The sequence below is a fragment of the Lonchura striata genome, chromosome 3, assembly GCF_046129695.1.
Source record: "Lonchura striata isolate bLonStr1 chromosome 3, bLonStr1.mat, whole genome shotgun sequence".
In the NCBI taxonomy this organism is placed as follows: domain Eukaryota; kingdom Metazoa; phylum Chordata; class Aves; order Passeriformes; family Estrildidae; genus Lonchura; species Lonchura striata.
Window position 1 is genome coordinate 47,180,492 of NC_134605.1, and position 21,969 is coordinate 47,202,460.

Sequence of the window (21,969 nt, forward strand, 5' to 3'; positions counted from 1 at the left end):
GACCATATCACACATGAAAAAATAAGAAAACCCAGAAGTATGAAGAAGAATCAACAGTAGTTTTTTATCAAAATGCTGCTAGTAGAATTTAGACAACAACGTTTAAATTGCTATTTTATTTTTTTTAATTCCTCCATTTATGACCTTATTTAGTTTGACATTGCCCTACATAGGTCTTTTGCTTAACTTTAGAGATTCTAGTGCTTCACTTGTGTGGGAAAAAATTGAAGAGCCTTCCATAGATTATCATGAGTTTGAAGAACTGTTTTCTAAAACAGCTGTTAAAGAGAGGAAGAAACCTATTTCGGACACCATTACAAAAAGAAAGACTAAACAAGTGAGTACTCATTTAATTTCAGATCTTTTGTAGGCTGTTTTTTACGTAAAGACAGATTTTTGCATGCAGCTGAGATGAATTGTGTCTGGTGTGGAATTGTTACCATATATAAATGCACACTATAGAAAAATAAGAGGAGGGAATGTACGATGTATTTCAAAGTTGTACATGTTAAAGGCTGAAGATTTCTTTTACATAAATTACTTTTCAAGTATATATTTTCTTAAAAATATCTTTGCTTTATCCACTATAAGAAAAATAATACTAAAATAATTAGGTGCATATATGATGCTTTGAAATTGACTGCAGATGTGAAAGGAGTAGTATATATATTATTCTGATTAATTTTATACATTAAATAATGAGTTGCATATGAAGTATCATGACTTCAGAGAAAAATTATGCTTCAGAGTCTAATTCCTAGTGTTATACCAATCAGAATGGTTTTAGGTTTGTGTTGTGTTTATGTATATAAAGAATATGAAGTTTATATAGACAATAAATGACAAGCACAGCTGGGAAAAATCCAACATTAATCAAACCACTTTCTTGAGACAGAATGGTGTTCAATATAATAAAAATGGGAAGAATACTTTAAAATGTAGAAGTTTAAACCCCAGCATAAAAGAATTGAATCTGAATGTTTACATGACTATTTGGCTGTAATCTTCTTGGTATGTGTGTAAAAATTGTAGTGATATGCTAAGTAATTTTCAATAAAACTTTCAGGTCAGAGAAGGGGGATGGTCTTATGTGGGTTCCTGAAAAGCAGTAAAAGTTCTTGTTTTATCTTGGTTTCATGTTCCTGTACTCAAAAACTAGTCAGATCTTTCCATCAGTGCAGGTTAGTGCTGTGCAAGATTTCATTCCACATGGGATACAAACAGACCTTATATCTGAATATGATGCATTAATACTCCACTTCTTGGTTCTGGAGATCTTGTCCCCATAGACACATTTTGGCTGGGTGCTTTTCTGTGCTGACAGCCTGTGGTAGGCAACAGGACTGGTAATGTAGTTAGGATGATTATCCTGAGGTGTTGGATAAAAACAATGGATGGATGGAAAGGATAGTGCAAATGCACATACAACTGTGCTGCACTAGGCTGTACTAACTGGGATGAGAGAAAATGTAAGGTTCCATTGTTATGCTGCTGTCCTGCAGTAAATTGCAAGACCTTTGCTCCTCTTTCCTCCTTCCAGAAAAAGCCATTTTTATATATTATTCTTAGCTTAATTACTATCATAGTTGTTTAAGTAAAAAAAGGAATGCAAAAGTGATGTTATGTGTCCCTGAAAGTTGCATAAAATTTGGTGATGAAAATCTCCCAACAGAGTGGAAATCATGTCTGTTTACTTCTGTAACATAAAAAGAGCTTAAAGACAGACCGTGATTATGAATATTAGATCTGGATTTTAATACTAAATATTTATTTTTCTTGCAATGTCATAAACCTAGATATGTTGTCAGTAAGTTAAAAAATGTAGTGAAAGCTAAATTAAAATGACGGATTGTTCTTAACTTCTTTGAAAAGAACAAGTTTTTCTGACAGAAATTTCCACACAGAAGTTTAAGGCAATCAAAGTAGTTGCTGTCACCTAGGACAAACACTCCTGTGAGCCACCTTAATTCACAGAAGATAATTCTGTTTCTCTTCCTCTGATAAACAAATGTACTGCTCTCAGAAATAGACAGAAATTGCCTAATAGAGAAGTCTGGCTTGTTGAATTGTAGTATCTGGGGAGAAAAGATTGACTAAACAGATAAACGGGCTTTCATTAGAACTATGGTTAGAGCTATCATTTATTGCAGATGTCAAAGTCATATGTGAGAATCCAGTTAGGGCTTTTCAGAGTACTGCCATAAGACAATTGAAATAGAACAGCTTCACAAATATATTCCACATACACCCGCCTCAGCAACTTGGAATACAGGACATCATTTTAGAATTCTCTTAATCTATAGTGTAGCAAACACTTGGATAATGAAGTCAATCCCTGTTTAGGAGAGGAAACAGTTATTTGGGGAAAGCACAGCTGTAATTCCACATGTTTTTTACAGGGAGCACCAAGTGCAGTTTAAATGGTTACTGACTTTACATGGCTTCTGTGAGAGTAACAGTTGTTATAAAGATCTTACAAATGGTGCTTCTAAAGTGATTTTTACAGGGACATGTTATGAAAAGCAGATGTGTTTTGTCACCTGTTGAACTATGAAGAAGCACTGTAGAGAACAGAACCAGGACTCACTCTTCTGCTTTCCCAAAAAGCTCTTGTCTGGCAATTGTTTTTGCTCCTTGTGTTGATGTGCAGGGTCTGGTTAGTGAATGTATTGCTTAGACGGATTGGATGTGAAGCACTGGCTACACTGAAAATAATAGTAATGAAAAAACGTACAGATAACTTTCAAGTTTATAAAGTATATGGTACTCTGTATAAACACATGATTTTAATAAAACTGGTTTTATTGCAAGCTGAAATAAAAATGTATTTTTGCACGTGGCAGGAGGGAGAAATCTAGCTAATCTGTAGAAAGATTTGATAGTTTTGGGATGTTTTAATGGGTGAAAGATTAATGATTTTGAAGTACACTGCTGTCCTCCACACAGAGCTTTCATTGTGTAAGCCAGAGACTATGCATATGTTTGTTGTGTATGTATATAGATAGAAATGATATAATTTTTAAGTGGTAAAATTATTCTTATTGCTCTGGGTTGATTGGGGATTTTTTGTTAATGAATGAGTTCATTTCACCCTACCCAACTATTGGTTGTAATTTTTTTCTCAGCATGATCATGATCAAGTAATACAATATAAATCTCTAAAACTTTTAAAAAAATCATTACACCTAGTATTATTCAATACTAGGCTCCACTAAAATCCATTCCAGAACTTTAAAGAAAGAGAAAGAATGAAGCATTATTATTTATTTGTGAATAGAGCTGATTTTATTCTTACCACCTCTTATTTGGTGCTATGGCACAAACTGTGATTTATTTTGTGCTTTAATGCAAATATATATCAAATTCTCAGCTGCCGTAAATGTGTGCAGGCTCACTCAATAGGAATGCCTACTAAATCTTCAAACTCCTTTATAGGCTGTATTGTATGGTGGGGCTGCCATTAATACCTATTAAAGTGGTCTGACTTTCATTAGAAGTCCCTGTTACATTACCAAAATTTAGCTCTTTAGACTACAAGTTTTGTTAGGTAGGGTGTTTTCCCCCAGTATGTGTCTCCTTCATCTTGCCAATGTTAAGAAAGGAAACAAGGTCTGTTTTTCCTCGTGTCCTCATAGTTTCATAGACTTGAATTATGGAAAAATTTTATTACATGTATATTTTTAGCTGTAGAAAGGGTGTCTTGAATTTTGATGCTCTACAGGTTATAGGTCTGTTCCTGTTGCTTAAGGGGGACTTCAGGTATAATCCTGATGATTTTCTCTGACTTTTTACTGGTAGTTTGGAAAACAGGAGCCAAGAGGAGGGAGGCGCAAAGGAAGCTTAAGAAAAGTAACTGGGGAAGGAGTGAATAACAGGAGATCTGACAGCTGAAAATATAGAGCATGTTAGCTGTGATTCTGTGTCACCTCTTATCCTGTCTAAAGCAATTTCACTCAAACTTTTTGTGAGACTGGGATGTTTTTGACCTGGGTGTTCCTTTAAACCAAATTGTTAATCTCATCAAACCTGTGATGTTTGATCCAAGCAGAGGGTAAAACTCACTCTTGTGCCTTGTCTGTGCCATGTAGTTACAGTACAAGTTTTGATTTTGTGGCTGAGTAGTCTTTTTCATAGAACCCTTTCGATAGCTCATGTTGTCTGTGTGGAATGAGCACAGTCCATAATTATTATTATTAAATTAACAAAAAATTGCTTTATAGCAATTACTGTGTAAAAATTGCTTTTTATCACTTGTTAGAGCACTTAAAACACAAGTAATTGGTAAAGCATGAAGAAAATGGTCTCATGATTAAGGCTCATGGAAATGGTGTCATTATAATTCTCATATTGATTCTCAATATTAAGAATATACTTGCATATCAAATATTGGCCAGAGTATGTTGAATGGGTTTAGTGGAAAAATGGTGCATAATCAGAAAACTTTGAGATCAGTCAGCATAATAGAATGGACTGAGCTGACTTGCATAGGTTATTTTCCTAACTTTTGAACAGGCATTTTAGAAACTTTACTGGTAACCCTCTAACTGTACTTTTGGAAAATATTATTGAAGTAACTGCAATGAACTTTTCAATCACAGACCATGTGCTTATAATCTATCATGTAAATGAAAATATTGTTAAGGTTTTTCTCATGTGAAAAGTCCACTATGAATCTATTGACATCAATATTTAAAACACTGTTTCCACCCCCAAATATAAATAGTAGGTTGCTAAAATTTCATTTGGTTTCAAAAGCATTAGATGCATAAAAGATGCGCCAATGAAACAGTTTAGCTTATGATTTCAGGATATTTGAATTTTAAGTTACAAAAATAAGCTGTGGGAAGAGAATACTTCTGGAAGTGAAATGCCACTCCAGTCCTTAGAGGTATTGTTACTTAGTAAGGGACATTTTGCTATTGCTCACCCTCCTGTTGAGGAACACAATGCTGATCTAACTTACATAGTTTCTAATTGAATTTAAGCAACCTAAGCATTTTTCCACCTAATGTCATAAATTATATTAACTGGGGTAATAATCTCTTAATAAAAGATTACCCCTACAGAAATAGTTTTATAATGTTAATTTCAAACACTCCTATTTTAGTGATAAAACAGCCCAAAAGAGCATGGATTGTTTCTTATCCATATTGGTAAAAGCTTTATTTATGAAATAACACAACAGGGTAATAGAGAAAATGTATGAAAAGTAAATATTATGTTTCATCCCTGTGCTCAAGCATAAAGTTTCAGACATGGCTGCTTGACTTCACCTATTTACATAACATGTCAACAACTTACATCTAAAATTATATCTGAAAGGGAAAGATCTAGATTTGGATCTTCAGTGGGTAAAGAAACTAGCTTATTTCTAGAGGTTATTTTTTTGTTCTGGTTCGGATGGGAGACAGAGATGCTGAAAATTATGCTTTGTTATTGATGCTCTGTGAGGTCAGTTAAATCATGATATGCCTTCAGCATGGATATATTGTAAGACAGCTGGGAGTGGGTGTTGGTTTTGGGGGTTAGGGGGTTTTTTTGTAGATATTAAGGAAAATTTTTTAATCTCCTATTACACCAAAGTGACCACACTACTTGAAGTAGTCCGTTTCCACTCTCACAATTGCCATTACTATCCAGAAGTTACTTCTGAAATTACCTTTAAAACAAGGCAAACAAAAGCTTTACTAAAACCCACAGCAAACATAAAAGAACTCACCTGTAAAGCATATATTATTTTGTTATACCTATAAGAAGGATATACAGGGGAAAGATATGACGGGTCCTTTTCTATGATTGACCAGTTTACACTTGGAATGCTTGAATCTGCAGAAAAGATTTTTGTCACAATGCCTGGTAAGAAGGTAACTCTGTTACTGCCCTGATCCTGTCTCTTAATGTTTGATTTGAAATTTTGTTGTTTCTGCCTCTTTCCTGCCACATGTATGAGCAATGGGTCTTTGTAAAGTGGGGTTTCCTGCATGTGACTGTGTTAGGTACAGCAGTTTTTCTTAACCAGTGAGAACTTTGGGATATTTTTTCTAAATGCTCAAAATCAGAAATAGACAGTGAGAATCATTGAAAAATTCCATACATTAACTAAATACTTTTCTGGGAAAAAGTAATCTTCATATTTTTTGCTCTGGGGTTCTCATCAAACATGTGTTCTGCATTACCTTTCACTAAATATCTCTTTGACTGTTTTTGTTTGCGTTAAACAATCAGGAACAAATTTGGCATATAGTTTGTTAATGCTCAACAATGAGGACTACTCAAGAATTAGAAAGCTTGTCCTAGACTTCAGGCTGCAGATAATATCTCTCGCTTCCTTTTTTTTTTTTTTTATTTGTTTAAAACAGAGTTCCAGAATCCAGACTAAAAAGGAGCTGGGTATTGTGTCTGAGGCTTTAGATCTTGCAGAGATTGGATTTATCGAACTTTTGTTGTTCTGCCTTTAAATGGCGTCACTTGTCTGTAGCCTGTAGGCCCAGACTATGCATCTGATTTATTTTATTGTTTTACTTTTAAATGTGGGAATTGCTTTAGGCATTTATGCTAATATTCATATTTTCTGAATTAGTATTGTATTGTTACATCCATTCTATTGGAGGAAACTCTAGTATTCATGCAACTGACTGAAATGGGAAAGAACAGCATAAGAGATTAGTATAAAAGTTGACATAAACACTACAATTTAAATAAAACCAGGGAAAGTTGGTAGCTGCTATGTGAAACTGTTTTATCTGTTGCTGTTCTGCGCCCATTCACCTGATGGTCATGCTCTTTGTCACCCTTTTGATATCATTATGGTTCAGAATTTTGGCAGCAAAGATAACTTACTATTCATGTGGACATGTTTTTTTTTGTTTTGTTTTGTTTTGCTTCTAATCACTGTCAACATGGCACTCAGCAACTAATTATTTTCCTGTCTACCAGCTCACTTTCAGAAAAAGCAGCTTCTTTTTCCTGCTAACTTTTATCCAGGACTTGAAAGGATCTACTAGGTCACTAAGTCTGGTCCTGCTCCCTAGACAGGGATCATGTTTTAGCCTGCATGACAACAACCTAGTTAATTTATTTGTTTCTTTTTTGTCTAGTGTTGATCCCCTTGCTGTATTTGTAATCCTAATTTTAGTAGCTCTCTGAGCTTTAGAATTCTGATGGGAAATAGAAGCTATGCTTTTACAATTTGAAGAAAATCTAATAGTACATGGGTGAAGAATTAGATGTGGGAAATTCCCAAGATCAGACTCCAACTCATCCATGGATTTTGGGCCACTAAGAAGGAACAGTGTAGTTTTGCCTTCTTTGGAAAGGCCAAATTGGTTCTAGGTAGGTTCACATCTGAATGCAGTTGTAATTTTTTTGTTTGTTTGTTTTTGTAGAAGACCACAAAGTTATTTTATTCTTGATTTTCTTCTTTTACTTTGTTTTAGTCCTCAATAACATAGTATTTTACATCAGTTCCATTTCTACACCATTTTTGCAGAATCTGAGGGACAGAAAACTTACAAGCTTACCTCTGATGAGCTCTTGCCACTTTGTGTCGCTATTGTTTTCTGGCAGCACTTTTGCGATGAGTTTGCATTTGATTATTAATTCACTTTACTTGTAAGCTTTGGGATAGTTTTCTAGCTCAAAATAAAGGCAACAAAGGACTCCCACTGTATGCTGACACCAGAAAGTTAGTTATGCTATTAATACAAGATGTTTTGGACTTGAGCAATAATGATAGGAGCTGAAATCAACGGTTCCCCCAACACCTTTTTTACCAAATTCAGTCTTTTCAATAGTGTTGGAATACATAACTTAAGGGTAAAGTTTTTCAACTTTTTAATGTAACATAGAGTGTTGTTTCTTTTGTTGCTCTGCCTTTCCTGCAAGTATGGTTTGGTAGCAACACGAAGAAATTCTGTTCTTTTTGAAATTTTGTACACACCTTTTTTTGATAGAATGGGAGATAGCTTTTTGGTTGCTATTACAGACTGCAACTTAATTGAGAGAAAGATTTGATCTATACATTGCTATCCAAGATCTACTTTATTTTGTAATCCTTTTGTAGCTGCAAAGAAATAAATTGAAGCAAATCTCATCTTGACCCAGCTTTATCTCAGTTCCAGGCTTGAATGAAATTTTTGTTCCATTTAAAAAAATATTTTGAATGATTATAGCCTATTAGGCTGTAGTGCAGGCTATCCTATTTGCATTTTTTTTTAATTACATTAGTTTTACATTTTAATTCCAAAGAATCTGACTATCCTATCTTAGTTTAAAATTCCAAATAGTATATAAATTGATTAAATGGATATAAATAGTATATAAATGTATATATATATAATAGCATATAAATAGTATATAAATGGATTAAAAAATTACATAGGAATTTCTTGCTAATTTTTGACAGGTGATGTGAGTAGCCATGCCTTGAATTTAGGTCTTTAACCTTATTAACGTCAGTTATAACATCTTTGTTTTCCAATGTTAAAATTTTTGATTAATGAGCAGTATTTTTGCTGTTGAGGTATCCCATCCCAAAAGGGAAGGGAACACACAGGTGTGTGCAGATGCTTATGGTCAAAAAAGAATGACAAAAGTCAGAAAGTCTGTAAAAGTGTAGAAAGTTTTATTAGCAAATTATACACTTGTCATGGAAATTTGTATGCTATTCCTGTATTTTCCAGTAAAAGCACACAGTGGTGGGTTTTGAATAAAGAAGGTAGAGTGGGTGAGAGAAATTGGAGAGAGGGAGAGAGAAAGATCACCAGTCCTTGCTCCAGTGTCAATCCAGCTAATGGGATGTCCAGAGTCCTGGAGTATGTATACCTGAGCTTCATGGGAGTACTTATTTATAGATAGGTTATCCCTGCCCTGGAGATAAGCTTCTTGCTTTCCATGCAAATCAGTTATCATGCACAGTTCATTCCTCTAGACCTCTGGAAATGGGTTGGAGGGCTTTGGGAAGTCTCTGGTGTCTTGATCTCCCTTTACTGGGCTAGCTTTTTGTCAGCAATCCTTTTTCTCTATCTCATTCCTGCATGTGTACTGCACCATGCTGTGCTTATCTCCAGGAGCCAGAACAAGGATTTTTGTCTCAGAAAATGGCTGCCCTACCCCTGTAAGACCCCCTTCTCCAGCCACATCCTGTTACTTCTCACAGTATGTTATTACCAAAGATCCTTGGTTGGCAGCACAGCGATCTGGCTGCTCGTGTTTGAGACATAGACATTAGTCTCTTCAGGGCTTCTACAGCTGTATTTTCACTCCACTGCTGCTAGTTTGGCATCTGTGAGAAAAGGGAGATGAAATATCTTCATAATCAGTGGTATGAAGATTTAAGAAGGGAAAAAATAAAATTAAACTGTTGGCCAGCCAAGCACATTCTCAGAAAACCTATACTGTAAGTGCAGTGAATTTCTCAAGTTTCCCAAGTAGTTCCAGTGGCAGAGTTCAGAGTCAGGTTTTTCCTTCTCTTCCACTGTTCAAACATCGGTTTACAGAACTGTATCTGAAAATGTAAGTGAATCAAAGTTGGCAATGAATCAGTGAATCACAAGGCAAACATTTTCTGGGTACTTTTTTTAATTTTTAAGATGTGACTTGGATCATTAAATTCTTTACTCTGGCTAACCTAATTCTACTTTTTCTAATCTCCTTTCTGTTAATTAATTTTTAAATAGTTTTCCCAGTGTGACTGTAGATGATACAGCCTCTTGGTGCTGCAATGATAATGGTGTAACTTGAAAAATACGTATATGCTTCCTGACATGAACAGTTTTAATTATCTGTACTTTCTTCCTCCAAGTGACTCATAAATGTTTTCATCAGTGTGTTTAGTACAGTGTAAAACTCAGCAACCTATGTAGAGTAAATATTAACCTCTTCTATGCAATGGTTGAATCCTGGCATTGAAAATTATTTCATCTAGAATAATGTAGTTTTACAGAAAAGAGTCCTTTTTCTGGAATTACTTGTTTTTTCTAACAATAATATAAAATTTACATCAAGTTGAATTCAAACAACTTATAGCCCTATTTAAGATAGTCTGCTGCTCTTATGCTTGCAAAACCAACATGTATGAAAGTCTGTTCTAATCATTGATTTTAACCCCCTAAAGCAAGACATTTTGATGGCTTCCTTTTGTTTTGGTTTTTTTTCTATTTTGAAAAGAAAAAAGCTTTGTGACCTTTTATAATCCTTGAAGTGATCAAAGAAAACCCCAATGTGTACGTGGTTATTTTGATTTTAAAATAAAATTCATATTGGCGCCTACTACGTCAAACATTCAAATAAAATACAAATTCTCACAGTTTTTACTTACATCAAAGACGGAAATCATTGTGTGGTTTTGGAAACCAAAGCAATTCCAAGATAGACACAGTTGGATTTTTTTTTTATTTGACAGTGTGTTTCATACACTTAGTAACATCAGTGTGAAGTAGAGTGTGCATTCTAATAAAGAAGGAAGATGAAGGGTACCTTTTAGCATTAAATTCAACTAGGTGATAAAGTTACATACACTTGTAATGGATTTATACAGCAGAAGCAAACTTTAAAAATAATAAATTTGCTCACTTTTGGATATGTATATAGACTACAAAGAACTATTTCTTGACTATGTTACCAGTAATGCAAAATACCTTGTATATCATCCTGCATAATATAATAATACTTGTATTTCTTTTGGCAGGTTGTCAAGTTGTTAAGTAACAAAAGATCTCAAGCTGTTGGAATATTAATGTCTAGCCTTCATTTAGACATGAAGGACATTCAGCGTGGTAAGTAAAATAACTAATGATTATTCTCAGATCACATAATTATCTGGAAATGCTAAATATTTATATATTTTGATATATAAAATAAATTAATATGAGGCCTTTTTTACATTATTTTTTTCTGAAAATAGCTTGTTCTGACATTTATATTCCCCTTTCAGCATCAGCTGTATAAGTGGTATATAGTATAGACACTTTGATTTTTGGTCTTTTTGAGGAAGAAAGAATGATATGTTCTTTATTTTAATTCAGATAACCTTGGGACATGTCCAGAAAAGTGATTTATAATGTTTAATTTATTTGTTTTATAAAATAGTTCCTATATTTGGGTTAGCACAAACTGTGGTGTTCTTTCAGTTCTTTCATCTTCAACAGCATTTTTTACAGCACAAGAGGTTCTAGGAGAGCATAATACTTTTCACATTTATGTTAAGAGACAGTAGTGCAAAAAGGTGAAAAGTGGAATTGCATTTATATTCAGAGGATCCCTTATGTTTCCCAAAGGCTTTGGATAGATTTGAAGCAGATTGAATTATCCTGTGAAGTGCCAGCCTATCTATTAAATAAATGTGGTTTCAAGTATAACACAGACTTCATAAATCAAAAAAACATCTTGTGAACTTTCTAGGCTACATATTTACAGCCATGCATTCAGTTTACTACAATTTGCTTATTTTGCAAAATTATTCATAAATAGAACAAATTTGAGAGCACTCTGTCAGCTAGTGAGTAACTTGTAATCACAGTTTTAAGATTTTATTAAACTGTTTTGATGGTTACTAGACTTCCTCAAGCTGAAGCACTTAAGATGGTAGTCATAGAGCAAGGCGCCAGTGCTGGCGCCAAGAAGTACTTGGTATTTCCAAAGCTGGCAGATGTAGTTCAGTTAAGTCATAGAGCAAAATCTGAAAACAATGATATGGTCCTTTCCTTCAGTCAAATATTCAACTTGGTTTCAGTTAATAATGAGAACCTTATGAAAAAAGGAGTCCGCCTAACATCTGTGTCTGTGGTAAAGCCAACACAAGTTCATTGAAAATTTGCTTGCTTAACATGCAACACTAACAATAACATGGCATGAATGTCAGTAGTTGAAGGGGTCAAACAATATTATTCTTAACCTTTATCCTATTATGATATTAAGCACACATGATCATCTAAGAACTGTGTGGAGATTTTGTATATTCCTCCTTCAATAGCTGTTTTCTAAAATCAAAAGTCTTTGCAAAAAGGAATTTACCAGTCTTTTTATTCCCTTGCTGTGTAGAAGTGATTAAACAAACAGAAAACTTTTTTTCTGGTGGGAGAAATTTGTGAAGATGGTTGATGCTAGAAGTAATTTTTTTTCTTTTTTTTTTTCTTTTTGTTTCTTTTTTTTTCTTTTTTTTTCTTTTTTTTTCTTTTTTTTTCTTTTTTTTTCTTTTTTTTTCTTTTTTTTTTTTTTTAAGAACATAAAATAGACATGGAGAAAATGGTGAGAGCAGGAAATATTTGCATGGTGGGGGCAAGAAAAAACAGATATTGCCCAGAAGTATTTCTGGCATCAGTCACTCCATGCAGAGGCCTCTGAGTGATCTAACCATAGAGCCCATGCAGAAATTATAGAATCAAAACCCCAAGTATTTAGCTTTACCTTTATGTATGCAATGTTGTTAATTCTTTATTAAAAAATGGAGGTTTTACATATTTTTGAGTGATATAACATTTAGGATTTTCTGCTGCAATTTGAACATACTAACAAGAATGTACTAACAAAAAATTCAAATAATGATTGAATGCCTGCACTAACAAAAAGAGTCAGCTGATGTGTTTGCAACTTTAAGTTGTATGACAATGAATAAAGTAAAAAATGTGATCAGTAATTTTTGTCCCCTAGCCCAGGGGTAGGCCTTTTAGTCTTGAAGTTTTTCCATGTTTGATGTACACTGACATATAAATTTACACATATCTTGGTGTACTACAAGCAATTGTTTTCCATAAATAAGGAATACAGTAAAATGAAACTTTCCCTCACCCCCCCCTCCTGACAATTTTTGGTACTAGGTAACTTACAGCTTTCTTGTAAATATTGCCTATATCAAACATAAAGCATATTTTTTAGGATGCAGTGTTCATGCAAATCACAGAAAATAAGTTTTTGGGTTTTTTTATTGGGATCAGAAAGGCATGCAGAAGGAGAGAGAAACTTATACAGTGCTGAGTGATACTACATTTCTTGTTTTGCATGCTACTTACTGTGTTATATTTTTCTGGTGCTTTTGAAAAATTTTGATGTTCTACATAAAAAGAATGGAAAACAATTATGCTGGTACTATTCCACCTAATAAATTTAGGATTTTAAGTTTTAAATCAGATTGTGTTTAGATGAAGACCTTAAAATAGCTTGAGACCTGGTCAAATGTTGTATTTCATGTCTTGTTAATTTTTTGTTCTTTGGTTGGTGTTTTTGGTGTAGTTTTGTTTGCTTTTTAAGATACAAAATACAGATGAAATATTGTCTGCAAGAATATTGTCTACATATCTGATCAGATGTGGCATTTAAAGAAGATCTCAGTATATTGTAATACACCTTAAATAGTTTTCTTTTATTTTATGGTTGTTAAGTGTCTGCTTGCAGAATTGCATTTGTCTGCTTCCAGCTTTGAAAATAGGTTAATTAAGACAAATGCCCAATGCTTGCTCTGCTTTAAAAATACTTTTACAGTGTGGAAGGAGTAGCTGTAACAATCAGAGCACATTTATTCTGTACTCTAGTGTGTCTTTCTAGTAGTGCTTCAAAGTTTGATAGGTTATTTTTTGTTGTGGGGATTTTTTTAGTAGATTCTAATTGCTAACAGAACTCACATCTATTTTATGCAGGCAAGGCTAGAACTGTAAAAAGTGTTGGTCTCTTTAGCTGCCCTTTCTCTGTTATTAGTATAAAAATGAGTACTCGTGGTTTCTCTGATTTCATGCAAGGTCTTACGGATGCCTGGGGTTTTTTTATGCACATCTATCAACTACACAAAACACTTTATCCAGGCGTTTTGCTTGCTTTTGTGTTCTCACTACACCACAAATATCCTTTATCCAGCATTATGTTACCACTGGAAATATTGCTGTATTTGGCTGCATGATATGGCCAAATCTTGAGAAATGCCAAACTAGCACTTCGTACCTCTTTTTCCTTTATAGTTCAGATTTTCTTCCTAGAGAAAAGACTTGGGGTTTAACATTAACATTTTGAGTGGGGTTTTTCTTAACATCTCAGAGATTCAAAGTACGCTCAGATTAGCATCTTTACCAAGATTCTGGTGAAGAACTGTAAAGAGTAACCTATGATGAACACCCTATACATTAAAATATAATTACATGTTAAGCCTGTGTCTGCATTTAGGGGCCATTTCTTGTAAATAAGATATCTTTGGTCAGGCTGTCTGTCAGCACTTGAAATATAGCAACTGTTTGACATTGCAGCCATGGTGCAGATAATAAGTTTGTCAGTATCTTCCCCAATCCCTTTATTTATAAAGAAACAGTGTATCTTCCCCTGTGTTTACAACTGGTGATAAGTGCAGTAAGGATAGCAAAAAGTTCTGCACCATGTATAAAAATAGAAGGAAAGAATTAAAGTGAAGATGTCAGCCAGGAAAAAAGTCAAATCTGGTATTTTGTGTACCTCAATATTAAATTTATTACACAGTGAGATTTTAATCTAGTATTTATTACATGTATGGAAATTATTCCTTGGCACATGAAAATTGTCTTAGTTCTAAGCACGCATTGTAAATGTTGAAAGTAAAAGTTTCTCAAAAATGGCATATGCAGTTCTTTGTCTTTTGAAGTTGTCAATTATCTTTTCTAATTCATTAAGTTTCTCTCAACAAGGTTTGTCACTCCAGGACTGTGTTGCTACAATATTCTTAACTATTTTTTTGTAAAATTTTGCATAGCACCTTGTGGTTACTCTTTTGGAAGTAGTTTGAAGACTTACGCCTCTGAATTTTGGATGACTTCTCATTTTATTAATTTAATAAGTCATTTTTTCCCACTGGTAGTCTGCAGAATTTGATAGAACTACCTGTCCCACTCTGGTATCTGCAGGGGGGAAAAGAAAAGCCAAGGCACTTTTTATTGTAGGCCTCAGAAAAGAATGGACTAGGAAAAAATAATTACAGAAAGGGCAGGAAGATTCACATATCAGCTGGTAAAAACCAACCCTGTAATCTGGATTTGAGCTTATTTTACTGGAAGTTATATCTGCAGCAGAGTTTGTTCTGCTAACAGAAGTACAACTTTGAACAACAAACATATCTTCTGCCCTGAATTCAAGACAGATGTGCAGGAAGTGAACATACTTTAAATGTTAGCAAGAAAAAGAAATGTTTATTCTTAGTATTTGACTATTAGTGACAAAAGAACAAGAGAAAATCTTGGGTTTGTTTTCTTACTTGACCACTCATGCTGACATGTAGAAATGATGAGCAAGGAGAGACTTTGTCCGAGGTTTAACTAAATTTCACTAGAGAAGGATGATAAAATGTCTCTTACGCTGCATTACTTCAATGTCCTGAGCAGGAATTATTAACGTATTGAACTATCATGTAGTCTAGGTCCAAGACATGCTCTAAATGGAAAGCAATCAGGAAAGAATGACTGAACATCTGGAAAAGAAGACTCAAGATTAGTTTATTTCATAGGAAGTCCAGAGATAATCTAAGCATTATTTATCCTAACAACAATGTGTGTGCAAGTACAATAATTTGAAATTTATAGTACTCATTCTTCACAAATATTTCAGGACCTTTCTAAAAGAAATCTTACTGATTAAGCAAGTTATGAGGACAAAACAATATATGATTGGATCCAGTTATCTGGCCACTGTTATACTAGTATAAGTATAGGCGAACTTTCTGCCCGAATTTGTTATTTCTGTCCATTTAAATTGTGGGGGAAAATGTTGGCTGTAGGAAGATATGCATACCTTTTTTCTGTGAGGTGGCAAGTCTGTAGTTCTTTATTAAATTAATAATAAATAAAGTTATTTCAATCAGTGAAGGTTAATTACAAAGTCTGAAACTTTACCTGTCACTTCAGTTTATTAGTAGAGAATTGAAATTCTTTAAATATTTCTCATTTTTCCTAATCAAATATTGTGTGTGCCAACACCCAAAACCTTGAAAGATTATGGTTTAAACTTCCCCTCTGATAGCCTTTCTTACACCTATTTAGATTCTTCAGAGAAACACCCAAGTAAAGATTGGCTTGATTCAGCAGGCTTTTCTCTTAGTGTACTAGCACTTCCTCAAAACTTCACACCATAATTCTGCGTCTTATTTCTCTGTTTCTTCTGACTTCATGCCACCTTATTCATCACATTATGCCTGCTGTTAGATTGTATGGTTACATGTTTTATTCACTTATAATTACTCTTCAAACTCCTCTAGGGAAATTATTGGGAAGGAAAATAATGGAATACACAAAATGACTTCTATAGAATACAGGCTAGAGTTAGTGTCACACATTTGTATTGCTGCAGATGTTTCTATTGCTTTGATGCTGTTATTATGCTCACGGTGTTTTATATTGAGCAGTGATTTTGGAGCCCTTGTCTGGCCACTGGTCAGAGGAGGAAGGACAACAAATATCCCTGGTACCAGGCAGACTTTCCAGTGGATTTCCAATGGATGTGACATAAACCCCTGAGCTGTGGGTGAAGGTCCTGAAAACCATCCCTGAGTATTTAAAGCATGCCTCTAGTCCTCTATCTTCTAAGATTTTCTGAAACTTAGTTTACAGTGACCAAAGGTCAATAAAGCAATAACAGTTGTTATGGGAAAAATACAACTTCAGTTATATTTTTATTTTAATATATGTACAGTAAATCAAGATGATGGAGGACAGAAATATTAGTATAATCAAGAAAGGAACTGAATCTTTCATGTCATATGACATTTACACTCAAAAACAAATTTATAGGGTTTTACCATTTTTTTCTATAATACAAAATGCATTTTAAACAGAAGTTTAGGGTTTTAAATGCAGAAAATAATACTGAGTTTTCTTCACAATATTTGAATCAGCAGACACTAATTACTGCCACATTGGACAGTTTGGATAATTAAAGATTTTTTTTGTTGTTAAGACCATATGAATGTAATTTAATAGAGAAGTTTTGAAAGAAAATGTAACTGTCTGTTGTTTCAGTTGAAACCATGTTTTTTTTTTCTTGTAAGTCTGATCTAACTTCGAAAGCTAAAGAACAGTTTCAGGAACATTCTCTTCTCCCTGAAGAAACAAAAAAAAAAAACCTGTACTGTTATTTCTTGTTTGTGAACTGTGTACTTGCTCAGAAGAGGGATGATTACAAAATTCTTAGCATTAAAGCAACAAAATGTGTGCTGTTAACATTAGTACTGTAAAAATTGAGTGGCAGGAGGGAGAAAGAAAACTTTGTCTCTTTTATACCAGAAGTATTTTCCACTGGTCATACTCTTATATGTGTGTGTGTGTATATATATACACACACATACTCTTATTGCTGAACTACATAAAGGTTCTAGCATTGTTAAAATTAAGAAATCCCTATTAAGAACTTCTGATAATACAGTTACATATTTTTTCATTACATGAAAAGGTTTAAAAGATAAAGATGTTTGCCATAACAGTTCATGATTTTTCATGCCCATGTTAGATTTGGATACTTTTATACATACCTAAAATTTTCATTCAAAAATTAATGCCATTAATATGTATATAGCTACTAACAATTTAAATACAAGGTAGTTAAAATGGGGATTTAGTATCATTGCAAGAAAAATAGAAGTAAAGCTTTTTTTTTTAAACATTCATCATACCTATAACTGTATTTTTATCTTTTTTAAAAAAATCTATTAAAACTATACAGTATATTTGACCAAGAGGAGATCTATCTAGCTTTGTACCTCATCTCCTCTGTAGATAATCATAAAATAAGAAGCTGAGTGGCACTGACTGCTCATTATGTAATTTTTGTAGGTTTCTTATCTTATTGCAGTAGTTCACTTCAAACTGAAAAGTTTATTTGGAACAGCTTTCATACATGTTATCTCTTCTTTTGATTTTTTCTTGTCACCACTCTACAGTCCATGATTCTTTCTTTTCTTTGCCAAGGAGGTGACTGGCTCTGCACACTGCTTTCAAGATCTTTGTGCACCGTATGCCTGTGCCAAGAGGTCACATCATCTTCTCTCAGGCTCTGTTTTTTTCTGTATTGTTGCTGATATTTTGTTTGCCCTTCACCGCTGCTAATTTTTGAGCTTACGTTTTCAGGGAACTATGAAAAAAATCTGAGTGTCTCTTTGGGGCAGCAGTTGCTAATTCTGTATGTATTGCAGGACTTTTCTAGTCTGGGTTCTTTTTTTCCCCATCTACTTTGCATGTATTGACACTGAATATTTGAAAGATCCTTTTATATGTGTTTGTGGTCAGCTTTTAAGTGGTGTTAATATCTGAGAACATTGACGCCTCATGTTCATTAAACAGCACAGAAACCTGTAGAAGTCCTAGGAAGGCTTCTATGATGCAAATTTCTACTTTGAAATCTAATATTTCATTTTGGTAATTGATTTTTTTTTTTTTGAGCAGGTTTTGGTTTTTATTTTTATATTTTTGGTCTGTTGGTGTGAGTGCTTTTAATCCAAGTAGATTCTCCACTTCTACCACAACAGCATAATTTTTTTTTTAAACCATAGGTAAGGATAGTGAGGAGCTTTTTGCAAATTCAGTATTAACTTGATTTATTAACCTGATCATTCTTACCTGGGCCTTTGTAGACACTCCATTAAAACAGTGCTACTTAATTTGTTGCTTGTGAGTGCCTACTATGAATTGTGTTACCTTGCTTTCTCATTATATTGTTTGTTCTGTAAAAACCTGTGTGTTCTTTAAAAAACCTGTTCTTCTGTATAACACATAGGCATTTTCCAGGCATAAAAATCAGACTGGCTGGTTTGTAGTTTCCAGTATCATCTGAGGAATCCTCTAAAAATTTCATTTGTTTGTTCTGAAGCTTGTTCAATTTGAGACAGTGCCCAAAACATATCACTTGAGAAGTATAGAACTCGTCTGAAAACCTCTTTGACCTTTTCTGTGGTTGCGAATCCTTATACAAATAGTTTGTTTAACCTTCTCTGATTCTCTCTCTTTTGTGCTCTTTTTACAGCCAGATTATCTGCATGCCCAGCTGTTTCCTGTCAGGCTTCATACATGTGATGTGTTTGAAAGCAGTTTTATTACTAGGTTTATGCATTTGGCAAGTTGGGTTTAGACCTTTTTGTTCTTGTCCAATTTATATTGAACTTCCAGGACTTTGTTTTTTGTTTTCTTTGGCTGACTTCCACTTTTGAAGAGTTTCTTCTATTTACAGGTGTCTCCCATGCTAATCATATATGTGATTTTGAGGAGTAGGAATACTGAGGATATGAAAAGACAAGAGAGGGAAAAGGGTGCATTTAAATTTATCAGTTGACTTTTTTCTCTGTGGCTCTACTGAAATGTCTTTAAGCTTTCTTCTGACCTTCAGCCTTTCTTTAGGCTTTCAACTATCCTCTAATTTTAAGCTTATTTCTGGTTGTAAAATCTAAATTTATGGTGTTACTCCTAAAAATCTTATTCCCTTATCCTGTGGAAAAATTTTGTTCAAGGCTGGTTTGGTGTCTCGAATTGCTTTGTACTTTATTCAGAAGTCGATCAAGCGTTACCTCGCTTCTTTTGGTAAATCTGCCTAGCTGCTTTGAGCAATAACTCCGATGCCATAAAATTTAGATCCAAATGGTGGCTCAAGAAATATGGCTAACAGATTAAACCTTATGCTAGTATGTTTACTATGTGGCATACTGGCTTACACATAAATGGTAAAATACCATTTAGGAGTCATTATTAAGCTGCTTGTTGAGTCATCTGTAAGACGGCACTGACTATTTATTTCTGTTCAGGTGCGAACTTCCTCCGTAGGGGGCACGGTACATCTTTTACACCCAATTGCTTTATCTTACCCGGCTAATGCTCCCTTCAGTATTCGCTGCCTCTCTTCTGCTGCGTAACCCTTTATGGCACCATGTACAGCCTTATATTGTTAGTGTCACACTGATTATCGTCCTTCGTTCCCCTTGGAGCAGCCATTACATCCACCAGTACACACAAGTCTTCCCTTTGCAGTGTCAGATGAGTCCCACATCGTTCTCGCAGCCCGGCCTTTCCCCGCTGAGCTCGGCTTACCTCAGCCGCTGTCCCGGCTCGCCTCCCTCGCTGATGCCCGCTCCGCGCTCCTCCCCGGGCGGGGCGGGCGCGGCCCCTCGCCCACGCCGGGGCTTTGGCTGCCTGTCCGGGCCCGTCCCAGCTCGGGCAGCAGATGGCAACAGCGGCCCGCTGCCGCCCTTCCCTCCCGGGCGCTCCGCCGCCCCTGCCGGGAGGCGCCGGCCCGGCCGCCGGCAGAGCGGAGCCGCTGCCGCAGCGCCCCGGAGGCGCCCGGCCGGGCAAGGCGCTGGACCCTGCAGCTCCGCCAGGAGCAGCCTCTCGCACGGCTCTCACGCAGGCAATAGCTCCTTTAAACAGTAGCTCCGAGTGCAAGGAAGAGAGCACGATTCGAAGATGGTAGAGTTTGCTGTGTCCATGCATCATCCATGATAGGGGAGGGTAAGGAAGAGTGCCGGGGAAATCATGTTTTTTTTGCTTAGTCTGAGTGCCCGCTGCTCCCCGTGCTGCAGTCAGTATATTGGTGTTCTTGTACCTGTCACTTTATGAGGTACCTGGATTTCTCCTACTTACTGCTTCCTCGTCTTTCTCTTGCTTTGTTGTTATCCACCGGCAATGAAAGATCAGGTTAATTTCTGTTGTTCTGCTGTTTCACATGAAACCTTCCCGAGCGATGGGTGGGCATTTGTGTTTCAATGTAATGTGTTTTCTGTTAGTGAAGTCCCAATTGCTTTTGCTACCTAGACACAAAACATAGCTCAGTGTTACTGAACTGAAACAATATCAACTGCCTCCCATAATCTTACAGTTAGTAGGTCAAAGCTAGCTCATTATACTGTAAGAAACATACATATGTGGTTCCAAACAACTTTTAGGGTTTTTTTCTTTTAACATACGTATTTTGGTTTTCTGCATACATGGGTATTTGGTTTTTGTTGTTATCCCAGCTTTTATTTCCTTGAATTAATACCAGCTTTTGGGAAATGCTTTGGAGTGTGAAAAAAGATGGAACTTAAACCATACACAGGCATCCATCTGCACTCAGCTATCACATTATTGTGATTTGAATTAGTAAAGCTGTGTCATCTGTCATGTACCTAGCCAAAAATCTTTTTGCATTATTTTCATAATCCCACCACACTTACAACGTGGTGTCACAAGATCACAAGATCATTACATCACTTTCTTAGCATCTGTAGCTCCTTAGTACTCTAACTTCAGAATATTTGATGAAAGCCTTAACGTGCCTTAATACGATGAAATCCCTGGTGTGTTTATCCAGACATCAGATAGGGCAGACATGTAGAATACTAGGCGACCATAGTATGCTCTCTGCAGTGCCAAAAAAAAATTTAATTTGATTTGGAGAATAATTTGAGAGTATGTAAATTTTTTTTCAGTGAGATACTTACCACCATTTGACAGAAGGAAAGAGAAATTTAGATTTGAGTGGAAACCTCTCAAGTGTTTTGTAATCGTAGTCCTTGACCAAGAAAATTTGCATTTTGGGTTGTGACTAAAACAATTGCTTGTACAGCAATTATAGGCAAAATGATTGAAACCCTGCACATTTCCACGGAGTACTTCCTAACCAATTCCTATCCTTCTAGTATGGACACTGATATCACACACAGCTGGCAAACTGAAGCCACAGTGAAAACTTATTTCTGAATGATAATAGGTGTCTTCATGGTTAAAAGAACTTGTAGTACTTTCTGTTGTAAATCATCAAGTGATAACAACATTCCATGTAGTATGTGTAAGATTATTTAAATTTGCTGATCTTACAGAAGACTGGTAGAGAGACCTAGCAAAGGGCAGACATGCAGCTCAAGGTTTTTAGACTAAAGAGCAGCCAGAGCATTCTGGCTGCTAAATAAGGCAAGTTATGTAATATTGCCTGCTAATTTCTCCCTCAGGCTATTAGTCTGTATAAATATGAATGTTTTAGCAGTATAAATGATCTTGAGTTCCAGCTGAAATT

At 35.1% G+C, this 21,969-nt stretch overlaps 1 protein-coding gene across 3 annotated transcripts in view; it reads left to right on the plus strand.

The window, feature by feature from the left end:
• FMN2 (formin 2) overlaps positions 1–21,969 on the plus strand; it is a 160,365-nt gene that overhangs the window by 52,540 nt on the left and 85,856 nt on the right. For all 3 annotated transcript variants that reach the window (XM_077782124.1, XM_077782126.1, XM_077782125.1), the window contains 2 exons: positions 193–337; positions 10,688–10,775. In XM_077782124.1, the coding sequence (XP_077638250.1) occupies positions 193–337; positions 10,688–10,775 (233 nt within the window). The remainder of the gene's footprint in view (positions 1–192; positions 338–10,687; positions 10,776–21,969) is intronic.